General features: G+C 25.8%; 1 protein-coding gene across 5 annotated transcripts; it reads left to right on the top strand.

Annotated features, from left to right (window-relative positions):
* On the top strand, window positions 1–24,693 carry LOC105250562 (calcium-binding mitochondrial carrier protein Aralar1). Of its 5 annotated transcripts, none has more exons than XM_025407172.1 (18): window positions 1–412; window positions 13,881–13,937; window positions 15,094–15,236; window positions 16,053–16,168; window positions 16,255–16,394; window positions 16,809–16,955; window positions 17,154–17,295; window positions 17,856–17,949; window positions 18,343–18,378; window positions 18,791–18,881; window positions 19,004–19,079; window positions 19,730–19,848; window positions 19,924–20,094; window positions 20,339–20,479; window positions 20,569–20,763; window positions 20,831–20,933; window positions 23,128–23,218; window positions 23,575–24,693. In XM_025407172.1, exons 1-18 carry the CDS (start codon window positions 371–373, stop codon window positions 23,744–23,746), a joined length of 2,076 nt encoding a protein of 691 aa, XP_025262957.1. In that variant the 5' UTR covers window positions 1–370; the 3' UTR covers window positions 23,747–24,693. The 5 variants fall into 5 exon arrangements, with proteins under 5 accessions (XP_025262957.1, XP_025262961.1, XP_025262960.1 ...); XM_025407176.1 differs by having other exon boundaries at window positions 2–416; XM_025407173.1 differs by lacking the exon at window positions 1–412 and adding an exon at window positions 7,851–7,955.
* Window positions 24,694–25,962: the final 1,269 nt, after the last annotated feature.

Genomic DNA, 25,962 nt, shown 5'->3' with positions numbered 1-25,962 from the left:
AGGAAAAAATAGTGTGATACTCTCTAGCTCTCTAGTACTCATCGTAGATGGCGTTAAATTGGCCGCGGAGTCTCACGTCAGTTTCTGTTCTGTGTAATTATTTTCAAAGACTGAACAGGATTGAACAAGTCGTTGTCGCGACACGTATATCAGCGTGCCTCCAACGTTCTGCGATTTTATTGCATCGGTCGCCCCTGGAGAAGTGCCTGTTAAACTCGTGAATGTATGTGAGACTAGTGTATCCGGAACGACGTAACCAGGTGGTCCGATATCTTGGTTCTGATCTCTGTGCCGTTCGCTGCTGTGTCTCTCTCGAGGATCGACCGCTACTTGTGACAAGGAAAGGATCGAGGTAAACTTCCTCCTGGGAATGTTGAAGGACTCGCTTATCGTTCGAGCATCCTGCCAAGAGGTGGGTAAGTTTAGTTAATTTATCTTCTCTGTTACACGTATGAGTAGATGTGTGTGTATATGGGATGTGTATATGTGTGTGGATGTAAGTATGCCCATCAATGAATTTAGGGATGGTTTCGTTGCATCGCACCCTTTGCTCTTGTTTAAAAATCCGAGACGTTGAATATCGAGATTCAAGATTATTTTGTTTTATTTATAGAGTTTAGATTGAATGACAATTAATAATTATTTCGCGTGAAAATTGAATTTGTTTGTTTTTTTTTTTTTTTTCGAAAAAAAGGAGGAAAGAAAGTAGTGTCCTTAGTGCGTTTTAAGTGCAAAAAGTGCGAGAAAGTACAGACGGATCTTAAATTATGTTGATTTTATAATAAATCGTTCAAGAAAACTACTTTCGATTATGAAAACTTTTGAATTAATTTCTTGACTGATCTATGTCTTCGTCCAGTTTTGCTTTTATAAATATGTAAATATAATAGATATATAATAATAAATAAATAATATATAATAGTAAATAATAAATATAAATAAATTTTATAGATATATAGATATACAATTATATTTTCAATAAAAAAAAAAGAAAAAGAATAAGGAATTATCAATATTGAGTTTTCAATTCTAAAAAAAATTTTCAAAATGCTATTTTTATTTTATGCATTTTAAAGTAAATAAGAAAATAAAAAAAATTAAATGCTTATTAATTAAATGCTATTAACAGTTATAAATATATTTTCAATAAAGAGAAGGAAAAGAATAAGGAATTATCGTTGATTTTTCAATTCCAAAAGAAGTCTGAAAAAAAGTTCTTTTTATTTTATACATCTTAAAGTGAATAAGAAAATTTAAAGAAAAAATTAAATTATCAATTAAATTCTATTAATTATTTCATCTCGATTAAATCACGAGATTGCCACAAGATGTGTAAAAAAATAAGTATTGAGGGCGAAATGAATTTCTTTCTGTCCAATGTTGTTTTCGAGATGTTTGCTCTAATTGCACAATTTGCACACATATAAAGTTACATTTTTTTCTTGCGTATATGCTTTCTTTCTCTTTATCTCTCTTTTGTATTAATGTATCATGCAAGAAAAGACGTCAACCGATCGAGGCTTTTATTTTTTATTCGACTGCACGTTTGCGTTTCAACAACGGATCGCATTACGTGACACATGATGCCTCTCGGCGAGTGAAAGAATGAATGACAAAGAACTGAGAACGACGGTCGAGTGACATCTCTATTGTGTCGGAGCGGCTGGCGATGCGAATATCGATTCTAGAATTTGCCCGAGTGCGAGGCCAGTTTAATTTCGAGGTTACTGGGACTAATCATCACTCTCGATTTCGTTAATTCTTCTCACGATACGGATGGACCGTAGCTGTTATCAATTCATTCATTGTTAGCGATAGAATTTTGTTATCCATACATTTAGATTCTAATTCTCTCTTTGTTTTTTTTATTTTATTTTTATATTATTTACTATATATATACATTTTATTTTTATTTTATTTTTATCTTAATAGTTGATGTAAAATATAAGCATATGCCTCGATTTTGCGGTGTAATTAAATTAAAAAATAAGGGAAAATTCACAGATATCAAGGAAAACGGAGCATATTATGTAAATTTAATTTTTGTGAAGTGTGTTAGTCCAGAGAGAGCCTTAATGAAGTCTAATATATTTTAAAATTGAGTTTCTGTTTACTAACTTCTGTTTCATCTTAATGGATATTTTTACTTTGAAAAGGCAAATCGTTTTTTTAAAATTCATATAAAACCAGACTTCTTAAAATTTGGCAAAAATGATGAAGACAGGTAGGACAGAACGGAAATAAAATAAAACTCTTATGGTTACCATATTATAATTAATTAATTCTTATAATTATATGCAATAAATTGAATGATAAAGGGACCTAATATAATAATAAAATAAATTAAAAGAGAGAAAATGAGTTATAGTAAGAATTAAACTCAATAATAAAAGAGTGATTTAGAATATTTCAGTTACCAGTTATTCAATTATCAGTTTTAGAATATTTATTATTCAATTATCAGTTTTAGAATATTTTATTCTGTAATGATTCCATAGATATATTTCAGTTAATTTTTTGACCATCTTCAGCATATTACATAGATAGGAAACAATATGAGAACATTACACAAATTCCTTTATTCGATAAATAAATAAAGAAAAAAGAGCAAAAAACAATATATTCTTTTGTCAATACAGTATATTAAGAATCGATAACTTTAATATAATAATGATATAATTATAATATAATAATTAATATTCTCTTTTTAGTTTGACAGAATTATTTGTGTGAAATATCAAGAATTATTAAAATATAGAATTATTGAATAATATATGAAGCTATTAAAAGTATATAAATCCAGATTATCTTAAGTGTCTTTAAATTTTATCGAGATATGTCTATATATTTTATCAAGCTAGTTACACACAAATTTTATAAACTTACAGAAGATTTAAGCCATAATTGACATATTCACAGAATACATAATTACAGTTTTTTATTAGAATTTAGAGTTTTATATAAAAGACTTTATACTTTTAATGTATAGTTTTATATCTTGCACGTTCTTGCTTATTAATGACATTTGTTTTCCACTATTTGCGTTATATTGAGTTTACGTAAACAAAATCCCACGTAGAGCTCTTATCAATTGGCTTCTTGATTTTGACGCAAATCATTTATTTTTATTCCGATATACGCAACTCCAAGATACAAAAATAATCGTTTGTGAAAGATAGCAAACAATGTATATCGATATAAATGATTGAAATTATATCGATACCATAGTTATGTAATCTATTGCGAAGTTTGAAGTTTCAGTAGGCTACGTAAACCCGAAATACTCGTGCTCGTAATATTCAAGACGTTCTAATTTTGAGCTGTGTCTATTAATTCCTGAATTATGTTGCGTAAATTGTGTGCAGACAAGAAAGTCCATTCATTAATTAATTACATAAAATTTGAAAATGTAGATAATCATGTGCGATGTCAATATATGTTATAATATTTTTAATTATGTTTCCTCTTATAAATTATCTAATTATATAGACGACATGTATACCTATTTTTTATTTATATTTTTTAATTATATAATAAATTGGAGAACGACGATAATTTAATAATACAGTGATTAAATTAATTTTTTTATTAATTTTTTTATTTTTAAAAATTAATTCATTTTTATTAATTATATAAAATGTCTTGAGAGAAAAATATTGTTTCATTTTGGTTATTCAACCCTTTTTTTCTTTTTTTATTAAAAGATTTGTTTGTTTATTAAGAACAATACAAGAACAATTAAAAGACGTTACATGAAAAAATTATACCTGAGCGCAAATTCTTGTACGATATTGTACATTATCGCGTTGAATGTAGGTTGAATGATATTTGTCTTTTCGTTTCTCCGTTCTGCACTGATTTTGACATGTCTTTTCTTAGCTGATGGAAATAGTACGGTAGAAAAACAGGCTAAGGCCGGTTTAGATCGGTCAATTCCATAAATAAACAATCGATAGAATCCATAGAAATTAGTTCTACATACATAATTATTCAAAACTGATTAGAATTTTAATTAGTTATAATTTTAAGTAATTTTTAAATAATCGAGTTTCTAAAGCTGTATCATTTAGTCGCTCAATTAGCAATCAATTTTTTAATTCCGTTATGTTCAGATAACTGTGACAAGATATTATACTTTATGATGCAATTTTAAAGTTTTAAACTTATGGTATTTTTCCATACGTGAGATGAAGTATTCATAATATTCCTTAAAAATATGTTATAAAAATTTTTAAAAATTAATTTTCCCCTTATTTCAATGTTATTTGAGAACCTAAAGAAATATTATCCAGTAATAAAAATCCATAAAATTTTCATTTTTTTCCTCGATTAAATTAATTATAATTGTATATTAATTTATATATTAATATATTAATATGTTAATTATATATTAATTTATCGAATAAATTAAATAAAATATTACGTGCAGCTAATATTGAAGAAATTGATTTTGATATGTATGTGGATGTGTTTTTATACATATATATAATCGAACTGAGATGCTGTAATCATTTATGTGCATATCACTAATTTTATTAGTCCTATGCTAAAATATACGTCACTTTAAATAATCGCACTTTAAATATTTAACGAATGTATATCTATAAATGGGTTGGCATGGTTTGCATAATCAGATATTATTTCTATAGCATTCGCTAAAAACATTTTTATTCTTAATACAGTTTTAGTATAGTAAGTTCACCTTTGATTGTTTGATCGTTTTATTCTTATTTAATCGAAGATTGATACAACAGAGATAATTTATCAAGAATGGATGAGATATATTATCTTAAAAAAATGTAGTTTGATATTAACTTTTATTCATAAATTTTTCAATGACTCATCATAGTTAGAAGTATTACTATTATTAGTTATTATTTAGTTAATCGTAATTATTTAATTATTGTAAGCGTTAACTTCTTTTCTTCGAGACTTTTGAAGTGTTTTATGTGTATATAATGCTTTCATAGATTTTTCTTATTATTTTGTTGGTTAATTTTTCTAATTTTGTAATATGATGAGACATGAGATACATTGTTTTAATATTTTTTAAATATATGACATGCATCTCTTCAATTTTGAATCGGTATCAATTTGTCTCTATTTAATTTAATTAGCAATTATGAATTTGAATAACAGAGAATATTGTCGTTACTTACGATTGCAAATAAATATTTATTTTATTCAGATAATTAAAATGCATGACATGGAAAAGAAAAGACCTTTATCTAAAAAAAAAAAATGTTTTTTATTAAAATAAAATTGTTAGTAAAAATCTCCTAACATCTATTTAAAATCTTTTTTTTTTCTACACTAAATATTTAATTAAAAAAATTTAATTATCAAATTAAACATGTGCATTCAAAAAATTGTACTGTATTATTATTGCTATTATTATTCCAGAGGAGAAAAGAGGAAAATTAATTTTTTTAATATCTTAAGCAATATTTGAAATATCATTTGTAACAATAATTAATAATAAAATCAAGATTGTATATTTCCCTTTTTACCTTATTGTATTAATAGTAATTAATAGAAATCAATAAAATATATATGTTTTACACAGTATTAAAAAATATTATAATTCTATGAAACAGTTGTGAGTCATAATTCATATTTATTATGATTTTATTAATGCAGTCATAAAAATCAATGATACTTCATCAGTGGATTCTATTAATAACTATATTAATTATTTAATATAATTAATAACTCGATTTGTATTTCTACAGTCACTGATCAGGGTACCATATTACTAGGCTGGGCTGTTATATCTGGTCTTCCTATAACAGTTTCGTGGTAATTTAAGCAGGTCGGGGGCTCTGGACCACCTCTTCTCATTTTCGTCCCCATTTCTATAGCAGTTGTATTACGAACTTCTAGTAGTGAAGTTTTCGAATTAACACGTTAGTGAGAAGTGAACAGTAGTTGAAGTAACTTGATTGATCGAGCTTGATATCACTTCTCGGTAGTATCGTGATAATGCTACCGGTGATAGGTTGATAAGTGCAGCGATCTGAGAATTTAGTGCGATGCTTTTTAAGTTTTGAAAGTTGGGTTTGTTCAATAATTATTTTTTTGTCATAATTGTGCCACGATTCTTTATAGATAGCAAAGTATTGAAATATTAACAATATTTATTAGGGTATTTCGATACCATACAAATACCATTTACTTGATTATATATATTTTTCATGGATAGATTTTCGAGAATTTAAAAATCTTCGCTAAATTTTAATTTTTAAATAACAATTTAATTGTGCTTTGAAGGAAAAATCGTAAACGTTAGCCTATAAACTTCTTGAGATAATTATCATTTACATATCAGTTACATTTATATATTATTTAATTTTTGATTGGCTTCTTTCTTTTTATCATGATTAAAATTTTTATTATTTACACAAAAGAAAAATATATTCAGATATATATTAATTAAAAGTTTCTGATTTTTTAAAAATAGAATCGTCAAAAAAGATTGATTACGATTTTTACATTATTGTTATTACATTTTTTTGCATTGTTTGTAGAAATATTTCATATCATTTCCAACATAGTATGATAGTGTGATAAATATTAACAATAGGATATTATAAATTATTTTTTCTCATGAATTGCATAATCTACTGTCTTGTTTTTGATGATATTATTTTTACGTTATATTTTTAGATTTTACATTTGTTTTATTATTGTTTTTATCTTTATTACTTGTCTACAGTTTAGTTAGAAAAATTAGATTGTTAAATTGCATCAGACTTTACTTTTAAGTATTCAATTCAGAGAATACTAAAAAAAATTAACTGATTTTATCCGTATTTATTTTTTACAAATAAGTGTATCTCACATATAAAAATTTCTCATGTAAAAAATTTCAATTTTAAAAGATAAGGGGATACAAAAGCTTTTTCTCAAAAGCTTTTATTTTTATAAATAATTAAGAATTATGAATTGGCAACGAACTATGTATTTTTTCTTTAGATCAATTATGTATATTCTTTATACTGATTCCTCTTACAATTGATTCTCCTCATTATTTTATGTATAAAAGTATCGAGTTAAGATAATCGAAAAATAAATATTTTATGAAATATATTTTATAGTTTAAATGTTGTAAATTATATCAACTTAAAATATAAAATATCTTGTGAATTATTCAACTTTTAAATATTCTACTCTTATAATTTTTTACGTGGAATATTATGAGGAATTGATTTAGATGGACAAATTAGGGTACTTCCATTTAAAAAAGTTAGGCTGATCTTCACATGATCTTAGCACCTTCACCTGAGGTCAAACTAATATCCCTATCTTTTTTCTTCTTAAAATCCTGTAATTTTTATATGACATTTTTTTCCCAAAACGTCATGTTTTCGAATTATGTGAAAATTAAAGTGAGATACACTTTTGTAAATATAAATTCTTTCAAGTTTTCACACACAGCTAAAGATAAGAACACAAAAAATAATATCTTAAATTTTAAACTGTTCTCTATTATATTTCTTTTTTTATATTTATAGCTATGGTATAATAATCCAAGGTGTGTAATTGCACAATATATAATAATACAATTGACTAAATTTTGCCAATATACATATGTTATGTATTAAAATATTACGGCATACAATGCCGTAATATTTTAAATATTTGTAGACGATTTCTGATTGACCAGTTACTACGCATCTATATAATAAAAATATTTTATTTTTTTACATCATGCTTATAATTGCAGTAACTATGGTATATGTATGACAAATTTAAATGGCAAAAAAATGAGAATACTAATTTTTGATGACGAGCATAAATATGTATGTGCGTGAAAAATATGTTCTTATTACAATGAAATAAATATTATCTAGTATAATCCAAAAATGTTTTTGGAAAGACGACTATTTAATTGTATCCACATATGAAGGAAAAAAAAGATGACGCATGAGAAGAGAAACATGGTACTCGATGAGGTTAGCAATTTTATTAATCCTAAAGTAAGGGAAATAATTAGAATGTTAAATTAGTATTAAATTAATAGGATTAACATAATTGAGATATTCGAGTGTAAAATCTATCAAATAATAAAATGGAATAATAAAAGAGCCTTTTTCCAAACTAAGTTTAAAGAATAAATTTCCAAGTTTTTTTATTATTATGTAATTATTATGTAATGTATTTATGTAATGTGTAAACGATGACATAATGTTAAATTTTCTTTGATAAAAGTTTAAAAGTTTTAAAATTATTATCTATTATCTATTATTGATTAGATTTCATTAGATTTTATATCGTTGTAATAATACAATTAATTAGTAAATACTGTTAATCGTAAATTTTTACGAAACTACTTAATGAGTTACAAATTTATCGTTTATATAATATTTACATCTATATAATACACACACATACACATACATGTAGCAGTTTTTGAATGTAAATATTAATAAAGTCAATATTCAACACTGTCTATTTGATATCGTGATAAAATTTGTGTTGTGTGCACTCAGTGTTATTAATTATTAAATTAGAAAATTATAACTAATAGATTTTCTAGAAAAGAAAATCATATATATCTATCACTTTATTCCTGTCTTAACCACAAAAATTTAATTAAAGTAATTACATTCTAAGAACAAATATAGTACTCTTTCAGAATTTAAAACAATAAAATTTAAATTATAATAAAATATATTAAAAATTGATCAAAAAACTGTTTTCTTCTTTCAGTTTAATTAATCTCTGATTTCTTTTTATTTTGCATTGCATGAAATAAAATCACATTGTTAATTTTCGTAAAATAATCAAAATATAAACGAATTATGAAAAAAAGAATTTTGGCATTTTTTTCTTTTAGAAGCTTGGCATTAGTAATTAAAATTTTCACATTAATTTATAATCTTTAATAATTAGTACACTAATTTTTTATTAGTAATACAAAAATTGTATTATAATTAGCGATGATCGCATAAATGATGTTGAATAATTTCCCTGAGATTTAACTTTATATAAAATATTTAAATTTTGTTAATACCATTTGAAAAAAATAGCTTGTACTTGCTTGTGCATATTTCTTTTTATCTAATTTTTATTTACATCTTAATAGATTTTTAAATTATTTTCTTAATGCTCTTCATAAGATTGATTGATTTAAAATTATATATCTTCTCTTGATAAATCTTTAAAAATATTGTGTGCAAAACCCATAATTTTATATCTTTTAAGAGAAGTGTAAGCAAAATAGATAATAAAACGATTCTTTAAAGTACAAATAAAAAAGTAATATAAACGAATACAAACGCTTTTCTATAGAATGGTATTAAGCAAATTAAAATGTTAAAACATCTTTTAAAAAATTAATAATATATAAAAATTTTCATTTATTCCTTACAAATAATATATTTAAAATAAAACGTAAAAACAAATTTAATAAATTTAAAATAAAATTTTATAAATAAATAAAATATTTTTAGCTACTCTAAAATTTTAGACAATATAATTGTACGTAATATACATGCTCTGTAGTATCCAACTTAAATCTTCGTATCCTCTACCAATGATCAATGACCTCGATGAGATTTGTTGTTAAAGTCATGATCTCGACCTTTAAAAGATTGTAAACGATTTTATCCGAATTCCCATATAGGAGCTAATTTTGGATATTTTTAAAGAGAATACTGTTATAAACATATTCATTGATAATTTGATGATAATTTTTATCTGCACTTTAAAAAAGTATAAACATTTTTGCACTGAACATGTTTATTTTATAGATAGATAATAGGATATTGCTTGCGTAATATGTTCTGAATGCAAAAATTGATAATATTTTTTTGCATTAATCTGAAAGAAAAAATATAATTTTTATTAGAAAAGTTAATTTTTTAATATTAATCTTTATAAGACAAAAAAAATAATTTTCTTATTTTGTATAAATATGATTATATTCTGAATTGTAGAAAAAGAAAAATATTAAAAATTAAAAAAAGGCATTTTAAAAACGAACATCAATTTTGTTTAGTTTTTCTCGTCTCTTTGTAATATTTAAAATTAATTAATACAAAGATATATATTATAGTCCGAGCAAATAATATATTTTTTACAGAAAATGTTAAATTTGAAGTCGATTTATATTTATTCCCGAGGTTGTTATGCCAACTAGTTCTAAAAATATAATTTTAAAGAAAACGACATTTTAAAGTTAGCATACATAATTCAACTCGTAAAAGAAATTTAATTTAAATAAAATATAATGTTGTATTTTAATTTTTATTTTGTATAAAACGTATATCATCCATTAAGAAAATCTTTTTCTTCAAAAAATGATCAAATTTAAAATTACTTGGAATTATTAATTTTTCATTTATTAATACAGACATTTTAATTTGTTTTTCTTCTGACTTAAATTACGTAAAAGAAATAGATTAATCATAGTGTACTTGAAAACGATAAAAAGCATAAAAGAGTCTGCCTTATTTATGCTTCATTTGATATTACGTATGCATTTTTTACGAGATATAGATAAAATAATATTACATACTTTCTGTTATAGAGAATTGATACCAGGAAATAAAATATTACGAAAATGAGAGAGAGCACAAGGAAAGATACAATAGTCAGTCGGTCAGGGAATAACGAGCGGTAGCAACAAACGAGAGAGACGAAATTAACAAGTATGAGGAGGGGATAGAGATATAGTAGTCTCCTCTCTCACGTATCAGCAGCTAACATTCAGTCCCCTCGTGACGTTCGCGTGCTGATCGCGTTTGTCCGGTGCCTGTCGCATTCTCTTCGTTACTCATCGCTTTTTACACGGCACACACGTGTACTCAAGCACGCCTTTGCGTCAGAGATACTCAGGAAGTTAACAGCTGTGTGGTGCGCGCGGACGCGCGACTTTTTTGCACGTGATCTCCCGATGTAATCACCTTCGTTCGTTATCATCGCCGATAGCCAAAGAATCGAAAATCTCAGCTTAGCTTAACAGCAATGCCAACCACGAGAGTAGGTGTACTTGCGCCGCGAAGGACGTGTTTCTTGTCGTCGATAGGCATGACCTTGAATTAAGGCAGTGCCGAATACACGAGGCGAGAAAAGCTCCCCACTTGCCTACGGATTCCCAATTTGTTGTCAGTCTTTCAGTGGTGTATCACAATTTCCATCGTTTATTTATTTGCCTGAAATATTCCTGTTGCTGTTAACAATATGCGAAAAAATTTGTACAGAAATTATTTGCATGTAATAATTAAGGGGTTTACTCTTCTTAAGAAACGTGAGAAAATATGGAAAAATAAAATTTCTGGAATTCTCAGGAATTTTATTGGGATTTATTTTTTGAAAAATTCGCTTTTCGATAATTTTGCTCTCATATTGTAAACAGCTAGAAAATCGAGAAATATATATGTGTTTAAAATTTCTAAATATATATATCTATTTTTATTTATACATGCAATGATTTAACAAATTTGAATATCCAACACATATTCTTTATTGGAATATTTAGTGATAAAAAAGGAAAATTACACAAGTGAAAAATGCTTATCTCGTAAGAGTTTCTTAATTTTTTTCATTATATTTATAAATCTTGCATTTAAGAAGTTCTGTTTTTCTTTCGTATAAATAAAAAACGTTAGAAAATGTATCAAAAAATCTTTAAAATATTCTCTTTTTAGCTCGAATTTTGAACAAAACAATACCTAGAAGGTCAGAAATTTTTTATTTAAATATACAGATACTTTGTATAATTTCTTTCTTATCTATTTTTCTATATATTGATAATATCAACAGATATTTAAACGAAATTGTGTCATTAAATTAAATGAAGTAATATCGATTAAAGACTATAATTTTCATGCATTGCATTTCTTATATAATTCCATCATATTTCAAATCTTGAAATTAGAAACTGATAAGAATATGTGAACAAATACATTTAATCTGTTCAGGGTGAATTCATAACATTTTTAATCTCGTAGTAATAAACAAATACGAGCTTTTATCATTTTAATTGACTTATAAATATGTAGTTGACGATATACGTCATGATTGTATTTTGTCCTACGTACGGCATGCGAATATTTTGAAATCAAAAATAATAATTTTAATCGACTTGCGGAATGCAGATGTTTAGGTGCAATTTATATATGTCTATGAATGAGGAGTCTTCCTAATATATAATAGGTAGTATAATAGATAAATTGCAAGCGATCGATGTCTGACATGCTTTATATTAAAAGATAGAATCACGACTTGAGCTCGTAAAGTGATATTGAATTTATTGTGTTTATTGTGTTTATTTTTTTCATATTAATAAGTTCTCAAGACACTATGAGTTTCCATATTAAATTTTATTTTCTTCTTTTATAACTCAGGTTTCTTCTTAAGAATTCTTCTTCCTTCTTAAGAATTTCATCGAGTATTCTATTTGCAATATTTCGTTTGCGATATTTCTTTTGTTCGTGTTATATCTTCCGAGATAATCAAAACATCTGACATTCTTGTGATTATGTCATCAAATCGATCTTATCACAATTATAGTATGATTGACATACTTATAATATTATTATATGTTCTATATAATAATTACCATCTATAAATAAAAATACAATTTTTAGAAGGTCAATACAAATAGAAATTATAAGCTATAAACTAATTTCTAAAAGGATATTATTAATTTTGATATAATAAACAAATTTAGAGATACGACAGAAAATATAACAATGATTTTTTCTAGTTTTGAATGTAGAAAATGATAAAATATATATTTATATATATATTATAAAATATTTACTACAAAAATGTCTACTGACTCATTAACATTATTTCGACAATATTAAAAATCTTAAAACTAGTACTACAATACTAGCTGTTATTAAAAAAAAATCGAATTTAACAATCTGTTCCATGTATCACACATAAATTCTAGTTTCTTCTCTCCAATTTTTAATATAGATCTCGTTTTTGCCTGGGCAATACTTGATATGGATTACGTATAATCATATTTTATATTCTTCAATTTTTGATATTTTTTAATCCTTGACATAAAAAACTCTGTGTTTGTTGCATGTACATAGTGATAAATTTGAACCGATATTGAATTATTCATTGTCATTTTATATCTCGTTCATATCTCGTTCATATCTCTAGATAGATTTGTGTTTGTAATTTATCGTTTACATAGATTTGCATAGTCACATTTATTCTCGTTTACATAGATTAATATTTGTTAATGATTTTTTAATAAACGATGGACAGAAGAGAATCTTTTGAAGATTATTCAGGATGATCTTGATAATATGTTTTTTGGATTTGATTGTATTATAAAATTAAATATTTATCTTAGAATTTGTTATTTTCTGCTTTTGTCTTTTTGCTGTATTTGTCTGAAACATTTTTCCCTATCTTTCATATTTTTCGAGATATTTGCTTTGGGGCGATTAAAATAAATATATACATGCATATATATATGTACAAATTGTATATTTTTTATTTATCAAAGAAGATATATATTTTTTTATATATAAATATCTGTTTTTATATAGATGAATGTATATATACATACATATATACACACACTCCACATAGAATTTGTGAATAATTTTTATTATAATGATATACATAATATATGACTGAAAAATATAACAAATTAATAAATAATTTGATATTTCTTATACCAATTCCAAAATTTATTTTGAAAGTCTCAGATCATATAAACCTCACTATGAATTCATTTTTTTAAATACTTTAAGAGAACCGTGTTTAAAATTTATAAAATGTTTTTATATATTTTATTATTTATGTAAAAATTTTTTTAAGTAATTATATATATATAATGAGTTCTGGATATGTAGGAGTTATTCTTATTTCTTTATTCTTATTTCTCATGTATTATATTTCAGGGTTCCGGATATTTGAAGCGTGCAAATACTGACCGCCTCCATGAAATTTTTAATCAGGTAAGTAAATAGAAAGTCCTCGAATAAATTTGAATAAGTTCTAGCAATTTTTTACAGAAATATTTTTGCAAGAAAATTTTATATATTTTACATCTTTTTTATTATTAAAATACTTTCTTTTGATATATTTTACGTTCTTTCTCCGGAAAATATGTATAATCGAAGACGCATTATGTGTGATTGTAAAAAAATAATATACGCTAAATGAATGAAATTTTTGACAACGTCTTACCGAAAGAATTGTATTCTCATTTATAAAATTTCGTTTATTTCGTTTATTTCGTTTATTTTTACAATATCTTTTATTATCATTATTTTATTATTTTTTACTATCATTATTACTCTATCTTATTTATTGAGAGACCTAATTAGAAAGTGTGAGTATTAAAAGACTTAATTAGTAATTGTGAGTATTTTTATTTCAAATATTTCAAATACTTACTTATCAATATCTCGTTAAATCGCTCAGATCTTTTTCTTCCAGCCACTTATTGTTAATCAGTTCCTTATCTATTCTTCAAACCAGTAATACCATATATATCGAACAGGTATTGAATACATACCGGTATGTATTGTATAAATGTCGCACATATGTGCAAAATGTTTAATTTATAATAAATTATTGTACATATTTTTTTATTGTTTTCAATTATTTTTATAACCAAATAATTACAAATATACAATATTAATATCTTTAGAATTTTATCGTAAAGTTGCATTAAATTAAAAATATATTCTTAATTTAAGAGAATTATTAATTTATTCTTAATTTAAGAGAATTATTATTCTTAATTTATTCTTAATTTAAGAGAATATTTCAAAAAATATCACGGGGAGAAGGAAATATCCTTTATTTTTAAAATATTTATTAAAAAGGTTTATAAGGCGTATATGTTTCGAGAATACAATTTTTTCGGTACATATTTGTAATGTTTTTAACTATTATATTACACTTACTATAATACCTATAATTTATAATAAATTTTAATACATATTTTTTATTGATTGCAATTATTTTTTTAATCATAATTACAAATTTACAATATTAATATCTTTAGATGACACACGATAATTTAATATTCTTGAATTACAATATAAATTTACAATATTAATATCTTTAGATGGCACACGATAATTTAATATTCTTGAATTACAGTATGCATCGCAGGAAAAGAATGGCGAGAGATTTATGACCGCATCTGATTTTGTACGCAGTTATCTCGGTCTTTATACAAATGCTGATTATGATCCTGATTCCGTCAATTTACTTGCTGGTATCGTCGACACTAGCAAAGATGGGTAAGTTAATTGTCTACAACATTATGAGAGTACTGATGTATCTACAATATTATGAGATTGAATTTCTGATACTATTAGTCAATATAAAATCATCATAAAAGAGATATTTATTTCAATGATATTAAATATGTATGTGTGAATAAAAATAAATGTTTAAAAATTTAAGAAACATATTTTCAATACTAAAATAATATTTTTTACAAATCTTATATCTTTTATAAAATCTAAATCTTATTCAATTACATATAAATGTTATTTGATTTTTTATTGCTTAATTTTATTGATTTTATATTTTTTTATTGATTTTATATTTTTTATGCAAAATATTGAAAAATGAACTAAATTTGTTTCTTTTACCAAAATAAAGAATTATGTTTTTTCTATCAACATTTATTTTCTATAAAAAAAAAATGATTCTTTTTCATCTCTAATCATATATTGAATTATTAATATATGATTAATATAAAATATTATATATGTGTTTTACGCCAAAATCCATACTTATATTTCCATTCTATGCATTGTTAAAATGTTAAAACTTTTTTACAATATAATTTTTATATTTTTTCGAAAATATATATATACTTTTTGAAGTATTTAAAAGTTCTTAAACTATCTACATTTTATATAATAGTACATACGCACGTACACACACGTACGTGTTATCTTAGTTATGTCGGTTATCTTTATAAATAACTTATGAAATAGAAAGAAGAACAAATATATTTCATAATATGAAGAATTATTTATTCATAATATATTTTGTAATGGAATAATATTTATTCTAAATAATTGATTTTTTCTTTTATATTTTAGTCTCATATCGTTTGCTGAATTTCAAGCATTCGAAGGTCTTCTCTGTGTACCAGACGCTTTATACAAAACAGCTTTCCAACTCTTTGATACTAATGGAAATGGAATGGTTGCATTTGGTAAGAATGATTATATAAAAGAACTCTTTTTTTAAATATATATATGTATTTCATATGAGTATATATCCTATTTTCCCAAATTGCAGATGAGTTCGTTGAGGTGATGCGGAAAACTGTATTACATCAAAAAATGCCCTTTAATATGGATAGTAGTTTTATTAAACTTTACTTCGGAAAAGATAAGAAGAGATTAATTAGTTATGCAGAATTCAGTCAATTTTTGCATGTAAGTATTTTACACTTGTTTGCAGATTTAGTTTGCTAAGAAACGAGCCAAGTATGATGTAACAAGTGATGATGAAACATAGCATACGTTTGCTTTACTATTTGCAATAACTATATGTGTATAACTCTACTGATATCTTGGAAAATCGTAAAATAACATTTCTTATCTCGAAATTTTTTAAGTATTTTATGAAATTTAGCTGACCCCGACTTATATACAAAATACAAAGACACAAAAACATAAAATCAAATTGTTTAAAGTATTTTTTTTTTATAGAGATGATTATTTTTATTCCTGGTTTCTTAACTTTTGCGATGTTATGTAAATTTGTTAGAAATATTTATAAATATGAAACTAAATTATATAGAGAGATAATAGAATAAGATTTAACGCTAAAATATTATTTGTCTTTAGGATTTTCATGAAGAATATGCAACAGAAGCTTTCAAGAAATTCGATAAGGATGGCGCGGGTTTTATTTCAGCATTAGACTTTCAAGATATTATGCTCAGTATTAAAAGTCATTTACTCACAAAAGATGTGAAAGATAATCTAGTAGCTGTAAGTATCATATAAATGAAAGATTTTGCAGTGAATTAAGTTTTCATAATGTTTCATAATTTAGGAAGAAGAATATTAATTAAATTATATACTTAATAATATAATTAAAATGTTAAAATAATAGTTAATGTAATAATATAGTTAAAATGTTGGAATACTTAACATGTAGAAAGAATTTTATTTTTACTTTGATTGTAGGCAGTTAGTACAGGCCAAAGCGGACGAAAAGTCAGTTTTCCATATTTTATGGCGTTTAACTCTCTTCTAAACAACATGGAACTTATTAAACGTATCTATCTAAATGCGACCAATGGTCACAGATATCAAGAAGTCACCAAAGGTACAATTTATTTTAAAGATATATATAATGAATACTATTTTTTAATACTATTAATATAATATTATTAAAATTGATCAAAATAAATTTGATCAAAGTTTTTTTTTTATTGATATAAAGGCTCATTTATAATGTGCTCTTTGTATCTTATTTTTTACTTTTTGCCTATTGCCTTTTTATCTTTCTACTTTATACTCTGTACTTTTGTACTCTTTTTTTTGTTTTCTATCGTTTGAGATGAAAATTGAACTGCAAAAAAGACAAGAAACACATGACATGTGAAAAAACGATTTTCAATGATTGTCAATGCGCAGAGAAAAAAAAACAAGCAAAAAGCAAGAAATAAGAAGCAAAGAGCGCATTGTAAATCAATCTTTAGAGCCATATAAAAAAGAAACAAATACTTTTTTATATTAATATAATAAATTAATATAATAAATATATTTTTATAATCATTCGATCACTGTTTTATCGTTTGCCAATTTTAATTGATTTCAGTAGATCAATAGATTTGATATTAATACTCTATTGTAAATATGTAAACATTATTTTCTTTTTGCCAGAGGAATTCCTTTATTCTGCACAAATGATGTCCCAAATAACTCCATTAGAGGTTGATATTCTATTTCATCTTTGCGACCTACTTCATCAAACTGGGTGAGTATCTTCGATTTGAAATATTCTTTTTTTTTGTTGATTGATCGAGAGAAAATCACGTGGAATGGAGCAATCACTTTAGCAATTAATTTCAAAATTGTGATTTATTAATTGAATAGCGACTTATTTCCACGTCGATTTTGATCAGTACGATAAATAAGAAAACAAGTCACGTAATGCTATCTGCACCAGCAAGCACATCGTCATCCTCCAAATGTCAAGTATGTCTCGTTCTTGGCAAGGAAGATGGAAACTATCTTCTTGAATGAATCATTTCTAATCGCCTTCTATGCCTACAGTGTGTGCTTAATTATTATTTCTTCAATAATTGAACAATGTTAAGGCAAGCTGTATTGAAAACGTTTGTTTACGTGTTTACGCTGCCTGGATCAGACCTACGGAAGATGACGAAGCAGATTCGCGGCTTGGGTGCGTCTTTGTATTACAGACTATCACGTGCTACAAACATGTTTTATATATATATATATATATATATATATATATATATATATATATACATATATACGTATTTCAACATTTTTGTTCTCACCTATTTTCCTCAACGTCTATCTTAGGACGGTGGTGTACGCAAATATAAATATTTGCACGCCATGGACATACTAACGATTCCATTATTTTATCTTCTATTACGATAGATACGATCTAAGGGTACATGATGGATCATATTGGCAGGATTCTATTTATTGCTTCAAACAATACCATCAACGCCAATATATCTGTTTTTTTAACAGTTTATTCATATATCGTTTTTTATATTTATGCTCTCTTATCACAGCTTTGATGCATATACTAAATTCGTATTTCATTTTTTATATTTCAGGAAGATTGTGTATAATGATCTTGTGGCTATTACACCTGAGCAGTATTTCAAGCAGATTACAAAACGGGTTGCCGCAATTAAAGCGGTGTCAGTAAGTGTAGCGATGGAAGAATCTTGTGAAAATTCAAAAAATTTGTCACATATTCTTTATGCCAAATATTTTATGAGAATATTAGATGTTTAATTTAGCAAGCACTTTTTATTGTCTTACAGAGTCCAGACGAACGCGGTATTATCGTGCAAATGCTTGAGAGTGGTTATCGATTTGTACTTGGTTCTATTGGTGGAGGTACATATAAAAATTTTCTCTTTACAACTTTCTTAACTCTCTATTTTAATATAATATTATTAATTACTAATACAATAACAGATTTTAAAGATGAGAATACAATTTCTCATTCATTTCTCGCTTGTTTCATTAAGTGTTATAAAGTGTTTTCTCTGAAATTTGATATTGTACAAAAAGATGTTTCAAACAAAGTTTATTGAATTTTGAGAGAGAAAAAAGTTGATAATTTTTAATTTTAACTAAGATTATTTTTCAAAATTATGTAAAGGTCTCTCAACCTAATTTTTTTTTTTAAATAGTCATTTTAATTTCTTTATACAAATTAATTTCTCGCAATAATTGGCATCAAAAGTTATAAGAGCAGAATCAAAAGTTGAATATATATATATATTACGAGATATTTTATATTTTAATTTGACATAATTTTATATAAATTATGAAATATCTTGTAAAATTTTCATTTTTCCATTATTTTGCCTCAATACTTTTATGGAAAAATAATAAATGGACAGAAAATTCAATTAATATAAAAAGAACTTATTTAAAAAAAAATATGTAGCTGCTTTTTGTAAATTTATATTTTGTCTAGCAATAAAAATTACTTTTTACAATTGAAATAATATATTAAATAGAGTAATTGTGTTTTATAGCTGTTGGTGCTACGGCTGTATATCCTATCGATTTAGTGAAGACCAGAATGCAAAATCAAAGGACTGGATCTTTCATAGGCGAACTGATGTACAGAAACAGCTTTGACTGCTTGAAAAAGGTTGGAATCAAAAAGTCTCACCGTGTAACACTCTCTGCATTGTTAATCATAAAGCTGGTGTTTTACGTTTGACAGGTTATCCGGCATGAGGGCATTTTTGGCCTTTATCGAGGTTTAATGCCTCAGTTAATGGGTGTAGCCCCGGAAAAAGCTATTAAACTTACAGTTAACGATTTCGTCAGGGATAAGTTTATGGATAAAAATGGAAATTTACCACTTTACGGAGAAATTATGTCTGGCGCCTGTGTGAGTAGTTCATATCATATCTCATATTCTTAGTGCTTTAAAGCTCCCAACTAGACGAAACGTGAACTTTAGAATGAAACACAAGATGAGCGGAGGAGCAGAACCCAATGTCAAATACAAGAGATATAAATAATGCGATATCACAGTGAATTTAGATGGTCGCACTCGTACTCTTATCGCACACTTCGGTAATCGGAGAACAAATAAGGTATTTATGCAACAAGGTGTTATTTTTTTTCTTCAGGCCGGAGGGTCGCAGGTCATATTCACCAATCCTTTGGAGATCGTAAAGATTCGGCTACAAGTAGCCGGAGAAATCGCAGGAGGATCGAAGGTTAGAGCGTGGACCGTTGTCAAGGAATTAGGTCTATTTGGATTGTACAAAGTGAGTAGCAATAATGACTTTTTATTAATACATCTGTGATTTTCTTTCTTTTTACAACTTGCGATCCTAAAGCTGCAATTTTTTTATAGGGTGCCAGAGCCTGCTTTTTACGAGACGTACCATTTAGCGCCATTTATTTTCCTATGTATGCTCACACGAAAGCGCGACTGGCCGACGAGGGGGGTTACAATACGCCACTGTCGCTTCTCTTTTCCGGTGCGATCGCTGGCGTTCCTGCAGCAGCGTTAGTCACTCCCGCAGATGTGATTAAAACAAGATTGCAGGTGCGTTTATCGTCGATTTTAAAAATATCACAATTTTTTTATGATTCTGTTTTTACGTGTGATTTAGGTCGTAGCTAGAGAAGGTCAAACTACATATAACGGACTGCTGGATTGTGCCAGAAAAATTTACAAGGAGGAGGGTGCTAGAGCTTTCTGGAAAGGCGCGACAGGTATATTTTCTTATGCATTTTCTATGGATGAAGTTCTTGGAACAATTAATATCTTTATTATCCTTGCATAAGTGGAAAGCTTTTTTTAAAGATATATGAACACACTGATATCATACGCTTCATATATCAGTAGGATGGCTGTCGTAAAAAAAAATTAAAAAGTAAAAAAAAGTAAGCTAGTAAACAGAATAATTTTTTCTATCTAAAAATAGGATTTGCTGGTCTAGAAATATACATATGATGATCTCTGTCACAGAGAGGAATAAGTGATCGAGTTGATTATATAATCTTTTCTGTAAGAAGCAGAAATAAAATGGGATTTTTCTCATTCCCTTGTTACAATCTTAAAAATATAGCTAGTAATATATTCTGCTTTTGTGTCGATTGCATGCGCGGGGGATCAACCCTGCTGCATCTTTCGACCTTATTTCCTCCTCCATATGACTTGGCGATTTACTTATCAGTAAGTACCTCTTCTCTTCGTTTATGACTACCTGTGTTCTCGTTTTTTTTCCAATTCGCAGTCAACATACTTACTCTTTGTATTCAGAATGATCATCGAATATAACGTATTTCACAACATCTTATATTCACGCATATTTTCAGCTGTAACTCTGAAAATGCAGGTCAATAAACTATAAATCTTTTCTGACGTGTAATACATTGTAGAGAGTATTATAAAGGCGTTTTCATATTTTTATCTAGAGGAATGAGATATTACATCTGTTTTATCTCTGAAAAGAAGGATAATATGAATTTTATCTCTTGCATTATATTGACAATAAAAGAAAGTATTTGTGAAGACAAAATTGACACTCGTTCGTTTTTGTCCAAACAGAAAATAATTCAATTGAATAAATTATATTATGAATTATGATTAATGTAATACATTGATGTACATTTTATTTATTCAGTTGAAAACAAAAAATAATTATAATTGCATTAATTTATCACAATTATTATTTATATTAAGTATATGTATTTGTTTAATTATTACAATATATATATTTATTTAAAAAAGGAGGAACTCTTAATCTTACTTATCTAATTTTTCTTTAATGTATATTCTATAATGATGCAGATATGTGTGTAGTTTATTTTAAGTTACATATTGTGCATCAAGTTCATTCAATTCTTTATTTACTTCTTTATTAAATTTTTTATTGACTAGCATTTTCTTAACTTTAGCTAATATTTATTTACAGATATCTCGTGAAATTAACCGCATAATAATTGAAAATAATTACATTGTAAAAAATGTTTAAGAATTAAATATATGTGATTGTATAAAGTGTTTTCCGTAATTGGGCGGAATAGCTTTGAAACAATTAGAGATAGGAAAATGTCATAAGGCAAAATCAAATAATTTTAGATGCTTCATATTTCTGTTTTTTTTTTTTTTTACGCATTTTTGTATATAAGTGCAGTGTAATGTAATTGCACTTCTTTAAAAAAATGAGATTTTACATTTTTTTGATGCATTAGTGTATTAATTCGATGCAGCTTTTTGCTTAAAAAGTATAACTTTTTCATAGTTGTATTTTTTTATAATTTAAATAAGTTATTTTAACTTAGGTTTACAAAATAATATTTGGCACTCTCAATAGATTGATTTGTCTTTTTTTATACTACTCAGAAGAATCAAATACTGAAACAGCTTTTAAATTAACAATTTTTAAGTGTAATTCTTTAATAGTTTCTTGTAGAGTAAAAAACTTTATCATAACTAATACATACAAACGTATGAAATCTTATTAAAAAAAGTGCAATTCTATTTTGCAACTGCATCTATGTAAAAGATGTAACATTATTAAAAATGTAACACGTTAATCAAAATAATGTAACGGTTACAAAAGACACATAAAGAATGTGAAGTGTTTAAAATTATTTAATTTTACCTTGACATTTTTTTCTTCTATCTACATTCGTTTTAAAGCGACAGTCTCGCTCAGTTGCATGAAACTGTATATGCACGGGCGTATATAAATATAATTTATATATAAATAAAAAATTTTTTATATAAATATCACTTTTGTGATGCCCATTTTGTCTTGTTCTTCTCAAAAGAAAATAGGCAGCCATCATGCTTATCATTGAAACATTTTAAATCTTTATTTTTGACAAAGAATATAAAATTACGTACATACGATTTTATTCAAAATTATATATTCAAGATTATTAATTTTTTTTCCAGCTCGAGTATTCAGATCATCACCGCAGTTTGGTGTTACTCTCTTCACGTATGAGTTGCTGCAAAGGTTGTTCGTTGTCGATTTTGGAGGGTCGTAAGTATATAATTTAAGAGACCTTATTAAGAGAGCAATTATTAGAAAATATAATATTAAATATAATATTAATATAATTTTAATTATAATATATTTTTTTAAATTTACATTTGCTAATACAAGATATTTTTCTGAAATACAAGTACAAGAAAATGTTTTAGACAAAATTTATCAGTTAAAATTCAAGATTAATTTTTTTTTCTTAAAATCCTGTAAATTTGAGATATTTATATACAATGTTAAATTTTGGAGAAAGCATCTTACAATACTTTATATGAAACACCCTGTGTATGTATGTGTACATATATATCTGTATTTAAAACACAAATGTATACAATATTTAATGTTATTTATAGTCGACCTACAGGATCGGAACAAAAGGTGCCTACTATGGGAGTTGCAGATGAAATTCGATCAACGAATCCAGATCATATAGGTGGCTACCAAGTAGCTCTGCCCATCTTTACGGGTATAGAAAGCAAGTTCGGTCTTTGCCTACCAAGGTTCCAGGCTGTTACCGGAAAGTAACGATATTATTAGCAGTTGCTAGAAAATTAACTTGTAGCAATCCCTGCCATAAATAATGTACGAGTTACTGGTTGCTTTATCGACTGCGTGAAGTGAATGAGATGCATTGTGAGTTTCACTACAAATTATGAATCCGCAAAACATTTCAAGAACTCAAGAATCGTCTTGGCCATTTCGAGTTGGGTATCATGAAGATGACATGAAATTGCGATAAGAAAAAACAGCCTTTGATTGAATACACATTACATGTGCATAGAAAGTGTAATTATAGATTGATCAAGGAAAAGTACAAAATCTGTAGCTTGCAGAATGCCCAGAAATGATTCGTCATAGCTAAGTCGATGCGATCAATTGATATAGAAACAGAATCAATGGTATTGAAATTATTTATTTTGATACTATATAAATATGTTATATCAAATTATGAAATGCCGTCTGTGCGCAATTATTTTATAAAGCGAAAGAAAGAGAGAAAGAGAGAAAATGGACATTTATCGACGATTTGTTATTGCTAACTTAAATGTTTCTACCGATACGTGTATAGTAACCAATTGAGTGTATGTGTTTGTTAAATCATAAACGATTAATGCCAACGGATGATACGAGTATGAGGTTCTAGCAAAGGTTATAATAATTTTCACGATGGCCCCAACGTATATGCACCAGATATAATTATGTAAATTCTGAAATAACGAGAGATATAATTATGTAAATTCTAAAATAACGACAGTTAGGCCTTTGTAATTACATTTATTATTTATCCAAATGCTTAGCTTGTATAGCTTGTATGGTTGGTGAGTAGGAGGCCAGTAAATTTGTTTTAAGTACGCTCGTCGTACAACTGCAAAGCAATTATTGACAAATAATATTCATATGTACATGTATTCATCATTGAGTGAAAAGAGATATAAAGAAAGGATTTATCAATTTTCTTATTCTTATTCTTCTTATCTATATTATCTATTATATAATGAAATATAATAGATAAAATAAAAATAAATTGATTTCTTTGATATATTCTTTTAAGTATAATAAATTGAAATATAAATAGGTTTTTGTTGCATATTTAATTTAAACGACATGATTATTTTGCATTAATTTCTATAAAGATGTTCAATATCGTAGCAATTGTAACTTTAATTAAAACGGACATATTGGCACTTTATAACACCAGTTATACAATTACGCAAGTAAATAGAAGAGATGATATATATATGCATATAATTCTGGGAAAATTCTTGATAATGACAGTTATCAAAAATATACATTAAAACATATTTCTCGATGTTCATCTTCTTTCTTTTATTACAGAAAAATTACACAAAATAAAAAAGTTTTTCGAAAAGATCTTGATCCATAAAACAGACAATCTAAAATTTATTGAATAGATTCCTCCTTCTTATTATAATTATCAATTGTAGTTAATGATATTAATTGAAAACACAAAATAATAAGGAGAATTACTTTGTTTACACTAGCAAATTTATAAAATAAACTTTTTTTAAAATGTTTGACATTTTATGACAGGTTTTTTTTTAAAATAAGTTCCTTTAACCTTATTAATCTTGAAATTTTATTTATCTGGTGGAGTTTGACAGATCAAAGAATGTAATATAATAAAATATGATTAAATAATTCTTTTATGCAATATAAAAGTCCTTATAAAATGGAGAATCGAACTTGTTAAATTATTAGAATTATTAAAAAATTTATTCCGATCTGCAGCGTTTAATGAAGTCTTATTTAGAAAAAAAAAATAATTATCTTAATTGATAAGAGAATTATTATTAAATTGGATTATACAGATTATGGTCTTTATCAAATAGAAAAAAAATACTTTGAAAGAGAGACTGCAGTGCTACATAGCAAAAAAAGTTATATATATTTGAATTTTATAGAGATATTTATAGAGATCTCACCAGATATACAATTAATATTATATATATATATATATATATATATATATATATATATATATATATATTGGAATTGATGTAAAATATAAGAAAAGAATATTGTTAAATGTTTCTTATGATTTTATGCAGTATTTAAATCAGTTAATTGCGTTTGCCATAATATTTATCATAATCATATATTGGTAAAAATGAAAACATTTCTCGTATTTCTCACATATCATACATATATATTTTTATATATTACAACGATTTTTTATAGATGAATAAATTTTGATATATAAAGGTTTTCGATATTTTATA

Source organism: Camponotus floridanus, unplaced genomic scaffold, assembly GCF_003227725.1.
Source record: "Camponotus floridanus strain SB8 unplaced genomic scaffold, Cflo_v7.5 scaffold165, whole genome shotgun sequence".
NCBI lineage: Eukaryota > Metazoa > Arthropoda > Insecta > Hymenoptera > Formicidae > Camponotus > Camponotus floridanus.
The sequence above is the reverse complement of the archived record's forward strand: the minus strand, read 5'-3'. Positions and strand labels throughout refer to the sequence as shown.